Genomic DNA, 12,971 nt, shown 5'->3' with positions numbered 1-12,971 from the left:
GGGGCAACAGAGTGGCTCAGTCGATTGAGCGTCCAACTTTGGCTCAGGTCATGATCTCACAGCTCATGGGTTCGAGCCCGCGTTGGGCTCTGTGCTGGCAGCTCAGAGCCTAGAGCCTGCTTCCGATTCTGTGTGTCCCTCTCTCTCTCTGCCCCTCCCCTGCTCATGATCTGTCTCTCTCTGTCTCACAAAAATAAATAAATGTTAAAAAAAATTTTAATGTTTTTCTTATAATAGAACAATCTCTTTAGGTTTTTTTTTTTAATGTTTTTTATTTATTTTTGAGAGACAGAGAGAGACAGCGTGAGCAGGGGAGGGTCAGAGAGAGAGGGAGATACAGAATCTGAAGCAGGCTCCAGGCTCTGAGCTGTCAGCACAGAGTCTGATGCAAGGCTCGAACCTACGAAACGTGAGATCATGACCTGAGCCGAAGCCGGACATTTAACTGACTAAGCCACCCAGGTGCCCCCCCAAATTTTTTTAAATAAATAAAAAAAAGAAATTGTTACCATAAAAATCAAGATAGTGGTTACCCCCGGGGGGAAGGGAAGAAGGTAGATGTGACACATGGGTTACACGAGGGGCTCCTGGAGTGTTGGCAATGTTCCCTATCTTGCCCTGGATACTCATTTGTTAAACTGTCACATTTCTGTCCTATGGGACATAGAATTTTTTCTATAAATATATTCCACAATGAAAAGGAGATATAAAAACCAACCAAGCAAAATAAACGTAATTTTGCTTACATTCCACCAAAATATAGTCTGTTTAGTCTGTGTCTAAATATATTTAGTCTAATATGGTCCATCTGGTCAATAATGTGTAGAGCATTGGTTCACTGGTGGTTTGTATAAGCCATCGAGAAACTCGCTGAGATAGAACTCCTGTAGATAAACCATGCTCTTTCAATGCACTTGAAGCATTTGCTTACAAATGGTCTTCTTGGTTGTATGTTCAAAAACAGAAGGAAACCCTGTGTTTCTTCACCCTAAGTTCTTAGCCTTTTCTTCTGAAACACAGTGATTTAAAGCCAACTTGCTTTATGGGAAATGCTATGAAATCACGTTCAAGCATGAACTTCTGGTTCTGTACGTGTGTGACTGAGTGCATGCTCTGTCCCAGAACCCCGTACGGAGACCTTTATCTTATCACAACTTTACCTCAGATTAGATAACTGCAGAAGAGAGGGAGTTAGAAACTTGTAAGGTGACATAACTCAAAAGTGGTGAAGCAGGGACCCATACTCAGGTCTGGCTGGCTACTAACCCCAGGCATCTTCTAGGTTACCCCGCCAAGACACCCTCAGGGTCACAAAGTGTTTTATTTGGCAAACTGTAGTCAGGCTCCTCTGAACCTTCCCGTGGGCCCATCTGTGCACTTCCTCGTAAAAGTCAGTTTAACCAGAACTCCCCACCTTCCATATCTGATCCTCTTGACATCTGATGCGGTTTCTCATTCTCTCCCATCACCCAGCTGATATCTGGCCATCCTGACCTACCGTCAACAAGAATCCTGTCAGGTCTGTTTAACCAGAACCCCCTTTCCCTCTGATGTTTCTTCCTAGTAACTTTCCATTCTGGCCCCCACCCTGATTGGCCCCCTCCCTGACTATAAATTCCCACTTGCCTTGCTGTACTCAGGGTTGAGTCCAATCTCTCTCCTCCACTGCAAAATCCCATTGCAGTAGTCCCTATACCTATTGCGATGGCCCAATTCTCTTGAATAAAGCCATACTATGCTTTAACAAGAACCAGTGAATTTTTTTTTCTTTAGCAAAGGAATGGAAGACACTGCTGGGGGTTAGCGGGGAAAAGAGTGGAGAGCCACTTCTCCATTCCACTGAAGACTGTTAGCAGCTTTTGACAGACCAGGAAAACTTAAGAGCTCAGCTTTTTTTTTTTTTTAAGAAATCCTAAGCCGAATGCTTTTGTAAAGCAAAAGATCAGCTTCCACTACACCAATTTTGCAGACCCTTATTACTGCCTCCGGATTGGGTTTACTTGGAACAAACTCAGTTATTCCTCTGCATTCCAACAGGGGGCACCCTTTAACTGATTTTTTTTTTTTTAACCTTCCTCTAAGCGATTGCTGAGTGGGTGTGTTCAACAGCACGAGAGAAGAAACTGCAAAAGTAAACTTAAAAAGGAAAAGACTAAGTGAAGTTTGAAAACTTCACGAAGCGCAGTAAAGAATGAACGGGATGCTATGGAAAACCAATAATTTCGACTTCACAAATTTTTGCTAAAAGTCAGCAGCGTCGTGGGAGTCCCCCCACCTGGCCGCATTTATTAGCGCCAATCCACGTCGGTTTCATTTGTTGCACATAATTATTTTTAGTTGAGGTTTCGCCCTTTTCACTTCCACATTTCCCAAATTCATGAGCGGGTGCCTGCGGCCCTGCGGGGGCCCCGGGAGGTTGGGTGTCGGCTTACACGTCGCCTTCAGTACACAATCCGTCAGAGATCCACCCATTCGCCTCCCCCGCCCCCCAGCCAGCGCGGGGACTGGAGAAGTCCGCCTTCCCCCGCGGCGCGGCGCGCAGCCCCAGCGCACTCTCCGCCTAGCTCGGTTCGCTGGCGCGCGCTTTCTGCCCACGAAGAGCCATGCTTCGCGTGATTGTGGAGTCTGCCAGCAATATCCCTAAAACGAAATTTGGGAAACCGGATCCTATTGTCTCTGTTATTTTCAAGGGTAAGGAAGAGTTTTCTTCTATTTCTCAGGTCCTGCTTTGGAATGTTAGTTTCGTGGGGCACGTTCTTTGACAGGCTGCGGGTATAAAAAAGCCTCTCTGACTTTAAGGTAGATTGCTACCTGCGGAGGTGAGCAGAGGACCGACTTCTGTGGAAGGCATTTCATTTTCTCCAGGGTTTTGAGACTCCTTGAATGACCAGATGTTTTAATTCTAATAATGTGATTTCTGTAGGCCCGTGTGTAAGGAAATATGTATTTGTTAATCCCGGAGTTTTAAATCTCACAAAGGCGTGTGTTGGTTCCAAGTACGTTTGAGCAGTCTTGTGTGCATTTTTTATTGTCTCTGCTTTCAAGAAATGGGTGACAGAGGAAAAAGTGCCATTAAGTCCTTTCAGGTACAATTTTCTACACAACAGCCCACTTGCTGCTACTTTGTCCCTTGGCTTTTAGGAGGTGGAGTGAAATTATTTTGGATTAGTTTGTTTTCATGTTGTTTTGTGCCGTTTTGTAATTGTTCTTCATCTCTCCAATCTTGGAGAGTGTGGGTTCCATAGCTTTTAAATTGCTCATAGAGGAAATAGCTCTGAACAAAGCAAGTCTGTAGTTTGGGCATCTGCTTTGCTCTTGGTGAATAACCTTGAGCAAGTGACCTCATTTCTCTGGATGCCAGTTCTCTTTTCTGTAAAACAGCAAGGAGGGTTTAGATTAGATAAACTTTAAAAGGCCTACTGTAATACCAAAAGGTTATTTTTTATGACATTGAATTGCAGCAGAAGAGGATAGGAGTGGCTAGTGTGATGATTTGCTCCTAGGCATTGTAAGTGATTCCAGGTTGGGCTGGGGTGATGTGTCTAAATCTGAGTTTAGGAGCTTTATCATTTTCTGTTCGTCCAAGGTCACTGGTAAGATATCCAACCCACTTCTTGGCAGGAGGGATGAGAGACAGAAAGGAGGACAGAGGGAAGGGGAGGCTTGATGGGCACAGGGTTCCTGACCACGCCTCTGACCACACCTCGTACATTTCTCTCTTCCTCCAAGAACCAACTACTTCTCCCTTCCAGTTTCTGATTTATCTATGCCTTTCTCTTTTCTTTCATCTATTTTATGTATTTCTCTTTTCAAACCTGTCTCCACTAGGATGAGCAAGAAAATTAAATGAAACCCAAAGCTGTCAATGGTTATTTAGTAAAAAACAAAAACACAAAAAAGATTCTGAGGGCAAATTTCAATTCTTTTTTTATTAGTTAATTTTTTAATGTTTATTCTTTTTTTTTAATGTTTTATTTATTTTTGATACAGAGAGAGACAGAACATGAGAGAGGGAGGGGCAGAGAGAGGAGACACAGAACCAGAAGCAGGCTCCAGGCTCTGAGCTAGCAGTCAGCACAGAGCCTGATGCGGGGCTTGAACCCATGAATGTGAGATCTGACCTGAGCCAAAGTCAGAGGCTTAGCGTGAGCAGGGGAGGGCTAGAGAGAGAGGAAGACACAGAATTCGAAGCAGGCTCCAGGCTCTGAGCTGTTAGCACGGAGCCTGGTACAGGGCTTAAACTCAGGAGCCATGAGATCATGACCTGAGCTGAGGTGGAACGCTCAATGGGCTGAGGCATCCAAGTGTCCCAAAAGTTCAATTCTTAAAAGACAGCCTGGTTTAGAATCTATTTAGTGAATATCACATAATCATGTTATAACAGGGTTCACTTATCATGTTATAACAATGTTCAGTAGTTCTTAAGTCTTTTGTTTTTCTTTGAAGTAATTGCATAATTGGAACATAACATGAAAAGTTTGTAACCTTTATTGACATGTAAAGACACATAAAAATATATTGGGTTCAGCCTGGTGATGTCATTATTTGAGGCAAGTCATATAGATGATAGAGAAATTGGAGTTTGACACTATTAACATCTGACTTGTATTTTATCTGGAAGATATATGCATTGGTCCAAACTTTTAAGTGACTAAAAATATGCCTGAAACTATCAACATAAGCACTTAGTTGAAAGTGGAAAACTTCAGTTAAATTGGGCAAATATAGTCTCTCCAAGCAATTATATTTATTAGATCATTTAACTTGAGTCTCTTTTCCAGTTAGCTTTGGTTGTGCAAATTAAGTGGGAAAGTCAGTCAGTCATTCATCTGACCAGCAACCTGACAGCAGAAACTCTGAACTCCCGGACTCTGGCTGATATTTCCGGAATGACCTAAATTTAACTACTTGGGCTTCAACTTTCTCAGCTGTGGAATGATAAGAACTGATCTCCTGGAGGTTCCTTCTGGCTGTAAAATTCTATCATTTTATAGTTCCATGTATTGAATACCCGTGCTCCACAAGATGTGGAAGGCAGAGCGTTAGGTATGGTAACAGATTGAAAACACTGGGATGGCAAAGCCCTCACAGGTGTGCCTCCCAATTTTGAGCACTGTGTGTAATTACCTGTAAGTGCTGGCGGGACTAAGGATGCTTATTACAATGAGGTGTCCATCAGAAGGAAAGGAGCCCGATGCTTCCCAGCGTGGTGTGGAGGGGTAGAGTGCAGACAGTGAGATGTCAAAGGCCCTAAGAGAAGATCAAAGAAAGCCCCTGTGCTTACTGAAATGTGTAAAATTCCGACTGTTGAGTACATCAAATAGCAAGGTCAGGGCAAAAGGCAACTCTCCTCAAACTTCAAGATGTTAGAATGTCCAAGTGATGGGGGTCCATGGCCATGACTGTATAGACACTGAGGTTCTGTGAGACTAGTTACACTCTAGTAGGCAATGTGCTGCACTGACAAGCAACGGGTTTAGTGTTGACCTCAGTCTGTGGTGTTTGCTCCTCTTCTGAGGTTGACTACCGAACTTCTTAGGACCTGGTGTGAACTGGGAGGATTTGGAAGTTCCTGGAGCCCCCACTGAGATGTCGTTGATATTTTGCAGTGCAGGAGTAGATTATGAAAACCATAAAGCCTATTTGATTTTTCACATCCTTGGGGTGCACCAGCTTCTGTAAACTGGCTCTGAATCTTAAGGCCAGAGTGCCTGCAAATCAGAAGTGGCCATTCCCTCTTGAGTTTCATGCCGAGAGCCAGGCTATGAAGCTGAATCTGGCTGAGATTAGATTAGACAGATGCCTGTGGCTTCTCTCAACTCCAAGACTTTGTGATTCTCCCCAAACATAACAGGTTTAAAAATTTTTTTAAATATTTAAAACATTTTATCACAAAAAATAGTGCAATGTAAAAACACAACAAACAATCCAGAAGGGATTGCACAACTTGAAAGTAAAAATTCTTGCCACGTTCTTCGTATTCTTTCTCTCCCGCCACTCTTACTACCTAGGAGTAACTACTTCGAACAGTTTGATTTGAATTCTTCTTGACTTTCTGCTATAGACATATAACTTGTTCCAACATCTCCCTGTTAACAGTGGTCTTGCTGCAATGGACGTTCTTAACAGTGCACATCTGTGTGACTGTGTGCATTACTGAAGGACAAGATTCTCTTTTTGTAGTTGCCTTTTATGTTATGGGTTTGGGTTTTTTTTTTCTTTTACCTTTTAAAATATTTATTTATTTTTGAGGTGGGAGAGAGTCAGAGAGAGAGAGAAACAGAGAATCCCAAGCGGGCTCCACGCTGTCAGCCCAGAACCTGATGCGGGGACTCAAATCCACGAACTGTGAAATCATGACCTGAGCGGAAATCAAGAGTCAGACACTTAACCAATGGAGTCAGCCAGGCACCCCTTTCTTTTTTTCTTTTACAGACACTTTTGCAGGTTATTGCCATGGATTTCCATTTTCCCTTTGGCTTATCTCTTGCTTTGCTGTTAAATCTCTCAGCAATAGATTGATTGAGAGGAAAGTTTCTTGCAGTCCTTTCTATCGCTGTGCGTTTCCAATATGGCCACCATGCATTCATAAGAAACATCCAGCTCTAGGGAGCGTCATTGTTGCAACTGTAGCATTTTTCCCCTTCCCGCCTTGTGATATTGTCCATTCAATCAGCTAGAATTTTCTCTTCTGGTCTTGTGTAGATCACTGCCTTGTGAAATGGCTCTGCTATTATCCAGATGGTCACCACATAATTGTCCTATTATTACGTATTTTTCCAGGTACTTGTTATTTCATTTGTACACGTTTTTGGAGTGAAATCCTTGATATTTCTAGGAACTCCTTTCAAAGAGCTTATCAACTTTATGGTCTTTAGGAGACCACTTGGCCCCTCTAAGAATCCTTTTCTTTTCTCATTTGAAAAATAGTTTGAATGGCTTATTTGAAGAGAAGTAGATCTGTAGAGATCCCCCGAGGCTGTGATTTGTGCGACAGAGAATTTCTGACTATTTTTAGCAAGAAGTATTTTGCTATTTGAGAATTTACAGTTAAATATTCAAAACTAACCTTTTAAATAAGCAGAAAAGGAAAATGAAATTCCATTTAAGAAGGATGAAGCATGATGAAAAAAGATCCAGTGGTTCTCACTCACTGTCATCTGTGACGGCACCTGGTGAGCGGCCCATGCGGTGACTCAGTTTACCCAGATACACCATAGGACTAGTCAGGGCTCAAGTGACAGTCATTCCATACTGGTCCTCCCATGGAGCCACTGTCCTGCATTTACTAAACACTCAGGAAAGCAGAAGTGTTTAATTTACTGAGTCATTTCCCTCACTTCCGGGGATACAGAACTTGGAGAGTCACCGCCTAAGTGTCCCCACTCTACTGAATGAAGCATGGAAACGCTCAGAGGTATACTTCCTAAAGGCACATGTTACAGGCTCGCAGTCATTTATAAAGCCACAAACCCCTTTATTTATTTTTTTCCATAATATTTTATTGTCAAATTGTTTTCCATACAACACCCAGTGCTCTTCCCCTTAAGTGCCCTCCACCATCACCACCACCTCTTTCCCCCCCTCCCCCTTCCCCCTCAACCCTCAGTTCATTCTCAGCATTCAATAATCTCTCAAGTTTTGCATCCCTCTCTCTCCCCAACTCTCTCTCCCTCCTCCGCTCCCCTTGGTTCTCCATTAGGTCTCTCCTGTTTTCCTGCTAGACCTATGAGTGCACACATATGGTTTCTGTCCTTCTCTGCCTGACTTATTTCGCTCAGCATGACACCCTCAAGGTCCATCCACTTTCCTACAAATGGCCATATGTCATAGCTTAGCAGAGCCTACCTTGAACATACTCAGAGCACCTACATTAGTGTTAATCATCTAGACAAAATCATCTAACACGAGGCCTGTTTTATAACACAGAGTTGAGTGTGTCATATAATCACTGAATACTGTACCGAAAGTGAAAAGCAGAATGGCTGTATGGGTGCAGAATGGTTGTAAATGTATCAGTTGTTTCCCCATGTGATCGGGTAGGTGACGGTCAACTGCGGCTTGCTGCCCCTGCCCGGCACCGTGAGAGTATCATACTGCATAGTGCTAGCCCTGGACATGTCCAAACTCAAACTTCAAAGTACGTTTCTACTGAATGTGTGTCACTGCTGCACCTTCATAAAGTTGGAAAATTGAGTTGTACCATTGTAAGTTAGGAGCCAGCTCTAGTTATGTGGCAAACACTCACTTCCTCCCCTTTTTTCTGCTCCCTCTTTACCCCGTTGCTGGGGAGGGGGGCAATACAAAACCCTGGTAGATATGAGAGGTGGCCGAGCTTAGAGGACTAAATGGGATGCCCAGTAGCTGTGGCGCACAAGCAGTTTGAAGGCAGAGCCAATGTTTGATTCGTCTGTGAAAGCACATTGTGACTTCTTGACGGGGCCCATGATAGGTTCTTTGCTATTGCTTAAATTGTGGTTCAATGTATATAGCATAAACGTTACCGTTTTGACCATTGTGAGGGTCCAGTTGAATAGCATTAAGTACATTCACATTGTCATACTGTCATACTGTCATCACCGTCTTCTGTCCCCAGACGTTTTCATCTTCCCAAACTGAAACTCTGTGGTACTCGTTACATGATAATTCGTCATTCCCCCTCCCCCCAGCCCCTAGCAACCATCATTCTATTTTCTGTCTCTGTGAATTTGACTATCTAGGTACCACATTTGAGTGAAATTGTTTATTTTTTGTGACTGGCTTATTTCACTTGGTGTAATGTCCTCAGGGTTTATCCATGTTGTAGAAGGTGTCAGAATTTTTTCTTCTTTTTTTATGTTTTTTATTTATTTTTGAGGGACAGAGAGAGAGAGAGCGTGAGCAGAGAGGGTCAGAGAGAGAGGGAGATACAGAATCTGAAGACAGGCTCCAGGCTCTGAGCTGTCAGCACAGAGCCCAACACGGGGCTTGAACCCACCTTTTACAAGGTGAAGCTACAAATCTAGAAAAGAGGTCTAGGTTGGGCTCATATTTGGTTGAAACAATGAGTCAGTTTGGTGAAAATAAAATAAGAGCTTTACTCACTGTATTTACTTCCTTCGGCAGTCACTTATTGGTGGGCTCAATTCCTGAGAGCAGAGCTGTCTACCGAAACATTCTGGAATGGTGGAGACGTTCGAGATCCGCCTGGTGTGTTACGGTAGCTGCGAACCACATATGGCTGCCCGTCACTGAAATGTGGCCCCTGTGACTTGAGGAATTGAATGTTTAATCATTTAATTTTCATTGATCTAGATGCACACAGCCACATGTGGTCATTGCACAGCACAGATAGTGGATGACAGTCTCAGCGGTGAGGGGCCGCGGACTTCTTGTCACTCACGCTGCCCAGTGTCTCTGAACCTCAGTTGTCCCATCTACATACTGGACAGCTAACAGTCCCCACTTCGGAGGGTAGTTGTGAGGATTAGCACGATTAAAGGAAAGCGCTTAGTAGAAAGTGCTGTTAAGTGTTTCTTGCTACTTAGGTCTTCAGAAATTCTAGAATGGTGGGGAGGGCAGATGGCCTGAATACCAACCACTTGCTACATCGCCACCACCATTTATTAAATTCTTATCCCATGCCACACTTGTGTGTATTATCTTACTTAATCCTCGTGGCATTTTAAGGAACTAAGTCTTATTATCATCTTCATTTTACACATGGGGAACCTGAAGCAGAGGCCAGCCAGGATTCAACTCAGGACTATCTGATTCCAGAGTCTCCAGGGTGCATTCCCTGAGGTCAGCATGGGTAAAGAGATAACACACAACCTGTTCCTTACACAACCAAGTCACGTGAGAAATGCTTCCTTTCCATTTTGAATGCATTGCGTTGTTCAATGTGTGGGGATTATTTGGACCCAGCCTGAAAGAGGAAGAATGTGTACCCAGAACACAAGAATTTTACAAAAAAAAGAAGAAAAGTAAACCCCAGCCCTCTTGGGGTGAGTTTCCACAAGGTAATGAAAGCCTTTATGGCTTGCTGTGACTCAGAAGCTCAGAGCAGACATAGCTTAGCAGTGAATCAGTTCCTCTGATCATCAAGTCGGAGCCATTCTATTAGTGGAGAGTAAAACTCTAGCATATTACATGGAAAGTATTAAAAATCTAATATTTTAGGGGCACCTTAACCTCAGTCGGTTAAGCGCATGACTTCGGCCCAGGTCATGATTCCACAGTGGATGGGTTTGAGCCCTGAGTCAGGCTCCTTGCTGACAGCTCAGAACCTGAATCCTGCTTGGGATTCTGTGTCTCCCTCTCTCTCTGCTCCTCCCCTGCTTGTGCTCTGTTTCTCTCAAAAATAAACATTAAAAAAATTTTTTATCTAATATTTGAGTGGAAGGGGAGTCTCCTCTACCTCACCTCCGTTCTCTGGTTTATTACCTTTTACATCCCAGCAGCACAACTTATAAATTTTTAAAAAATTTTTTCTTTCTCTCTTTCCTTATCAAAAAATAAAAATTCCAACCTCGTGGTTGGAAATCACTGCCTAGAGAGTTCCTATTCCCCTCCCTTCTCTCTTTTGCTGTTGTGTCTCCTTACTGCTTCTCTCAAACATAAATTCATTCAACAAATATTGATCAAGAGTGTACTCTGTTGGGCTGTGCGCTCAGCAATGCAGGTGGGATCAGGAACTAGCCAGACTTGCCCCTGACCGCACGCAGCTCCTGGTGCAGCTGTAAATCCAGCCAGAAGTCTATGAATTCAGAGTTCAGGGCGTTTAAACTCCCAGAAAGTTAATTTTTTTTTCATTATTTGCAGGTTATAATGATGATGAGAGCTAGTAAGTGCACCAAGTGCTTCATGTATATTTATTCACTTAATTCTTACCGAAAAAATGAACTTCCTCTTTTTACAGTTGAAGTCCCTCTTTTTAGGGGTTTGAGGAGGGCACGGGGCTTGGTCAAGGTCCCAGAGCAGGTTCCACGCACATGTCCACTGCTGAGACAGGAACACCCCCGTGTGGGAGGCTGGGTCTTGGCCAAGTGTACAGCCCACCCTGGGGTAATGCGCAGAGGCTCAGGGCTCAGACCCCTCTGATTGGCATCCAGATGCTATCACCTTCCCATTGTATTGCCTTGGATAGAGTCAGCCCTCGGCGCATGGAGCCAGAGCAGTAGCAGGGCCTGGGACATGGTACCTTTGGGCCTGACACCTCTGACCTCAGAGATTTTGTCTGGGGCTCCTCTGGTTTGTCCCAGTGTGCTGGACACATTGTGATGGCGTCCCCTGTATGACATAGCTTGAGGAAGGGCCTCCTCCCAGGGCACTGAGACTGTTCTGTGTTCGCTCCCACTGCTGTGTGTGTGTCTGGCTTTGTCTCTGCGTGTCTCTGGGCTAAGTCTACTTCCATCCCCATCGCAGACACTCCCAGTCCCCAGCTCCACCTCATACCTGTGGTGACTAACCAGCCTGGCTCGCTAAAGAGCCCAGAGGTCAAAGTTAGCCCCAGTAGAGGAAGGAGACCTGATGGTGGATTAAACCATTGGTGATGGCAAAAATTCCATTGAAAGAGATTATTTACATGGGACACCGAGGTCTGAGGCTCAGCAAAAAAATCAGCTAGAAGCAGTGCTTTCTGCTTATTTTCAACGTTCTTTTCTGTGACTTTCGTTTTCTCTTGGCATTATGTCCTGGAATCAGGGAGGGCAGGGGGACAACGACCCCCTCCTCAGGGTGTTTGATGGTGGGAGTTTATGATTCTGATTCTAATTCTGGTCCAACACAAAGGAGTGTGCCCTGTGTTTTGGACACCCTCGCACTTTCTCCTCTGATCTTCAATACAGCCATGCAGGGGACTTCTTCATCCTGTTTTACAGGATACTCAGGCATTGAGAGGCCCTTCGGAAACTCTAGGAACTTTCCATCTCCTCAAGCTGGATCTGAAGTGAATTTTCCAAGTACCAGCCTTTATTCTAGAAAATTATCTCAGAAACATAACCAGGCAAAGGAAGGAGAGGTTAAAAGGTTAGGAGCCAGGACCCCGGCATTCAAATTCTGGCTTTGTTTCTTACTAGCAGATGACCCTGAACAAACTACTTAATTTTATTGTGCCGCAAAAAAGGAAAATAATAGTAACAGGTAACATATACCGAGCCCTTAGAAGATTGCCCTGCATACTATGAGTCCGAGGAATGGGAGCTATTATTCCTGGGCATTAGGTACCAATATTTATTAATAAAGAAAAGTAGATACAGAGATCTGGAGACCTGGCTCAAAGTCACACAGCTGGGAAGTGGTGAAAACATGGAGCAGGTCACCTGGCATCCTCAGCCCTCGGTGGGGGTGAAGAGCACAGGTCTGGAAGTGAGGCAGGCTTGGGGATGTAGCAGACCAGCTGTGTGGTCTGGGGCAAGTCACTTCACATCACTGAACCTCAGTTTCTTTATCTCTAAAATGGCAACACTGATACCTCTGTTGTGAGAATTAGACATGAATGTGTTTAAAGTGCCGGAGCTCATGTGCAAAACAAACACACAAGCCCAAGAGGCACATGCTTCGGTCCTCCACCGGGACAGCCAGTCCAGGGGCCTGGCCGACCTGGTACCTCTCCACCTGCAGCCCTGGCAGACAGCAGAGCTGGGACACAGCCACCCCTGGGGGCCGCTGTTAGGAAGGAGCTTCTGTATGGGGTTGTTCAGATCGCCTGGGCTTCACCACAATTCCCGGCAGGATTTGGTTTTGATTCCAGGGCTGGTCTACCTGTCAGGGCATCCCTGGAGCCCAGTGGGGTGCAGGCTGTAGAAAGCGGAGCAGTAACTCCGCCTGTTTTTTTGTTTGTGCCTTTCTGTTTATCAGCGGTATCAGTGACTATGTCAGAAATGTACCAAACAGCCTTGCTTTGTATCATAGCGGCTGTTTGGCCAAAATAAATGCCTTTCCCCAGACCTCGTTTGACAACATTATCCTGGAGCAGTTAGAGCAGCCAG

General features: G+C 44.4%; 1 protein-coding gene and 1 long non-coding RNA gene across 2 annotated transcripts in view; one reads left to right on the top strand and one right to left on the bottom strand.

Moving 5' to 3' along the window:
• Positions 1-2,391: 2,391 nt before the first annotated feature.
• The window catches only part of MYOF (myoferlin), a 147,204-nt gene continuing 136,624 nt past the window's right edge, over positions 2,392-12,971 (top strand). Inside the window, exon 1 of the mRNA XM_029920143.1 lies at positions 2,392-2,691. Coding sequence (XP_029776003.1) covers positions 2,604-2,691 — 88 coding nt within the window. The 5' untranslated portion in view covers positions 2,392-2,603. The remainder of the gene's footprint in view (positions 2,692-12,971) is intronic.
• On the bottom strand, positions 3,013-11,192 carry LOC115285708. The gene is made up of 3 exons (XR_003905665.1): positions 10,873-11,192; positions 9,085-9,250; positions 3,013-3,370 (listed from the first exon to the last, which is right to left on the bottom strand). It is a non-coding gene; the product is annotated as an uncharacterized LOC115285708 (long non-coding RNA).

The sequence above is a fragment of the Suricata suricatta genome, chromosome 2 (assembly GCF_006229205.1).
Source record: "Suricata suricatta isolate VVHF042 chromosome 2, meerkat_22Aug2017_6uvM2_HiC, whole genome shotgun sequence".
In the NCBI taxonomy this organism is placed as follows: domain Eukaryota; kingdom Metazoa; phylum Chordata; class Mammalia; order Carnivora; family Herpestidae; genus Suricata; species Suricata suricatta.
This window is presented reverse-complemented; position numbering and strand designations above follow the sequence as displayed.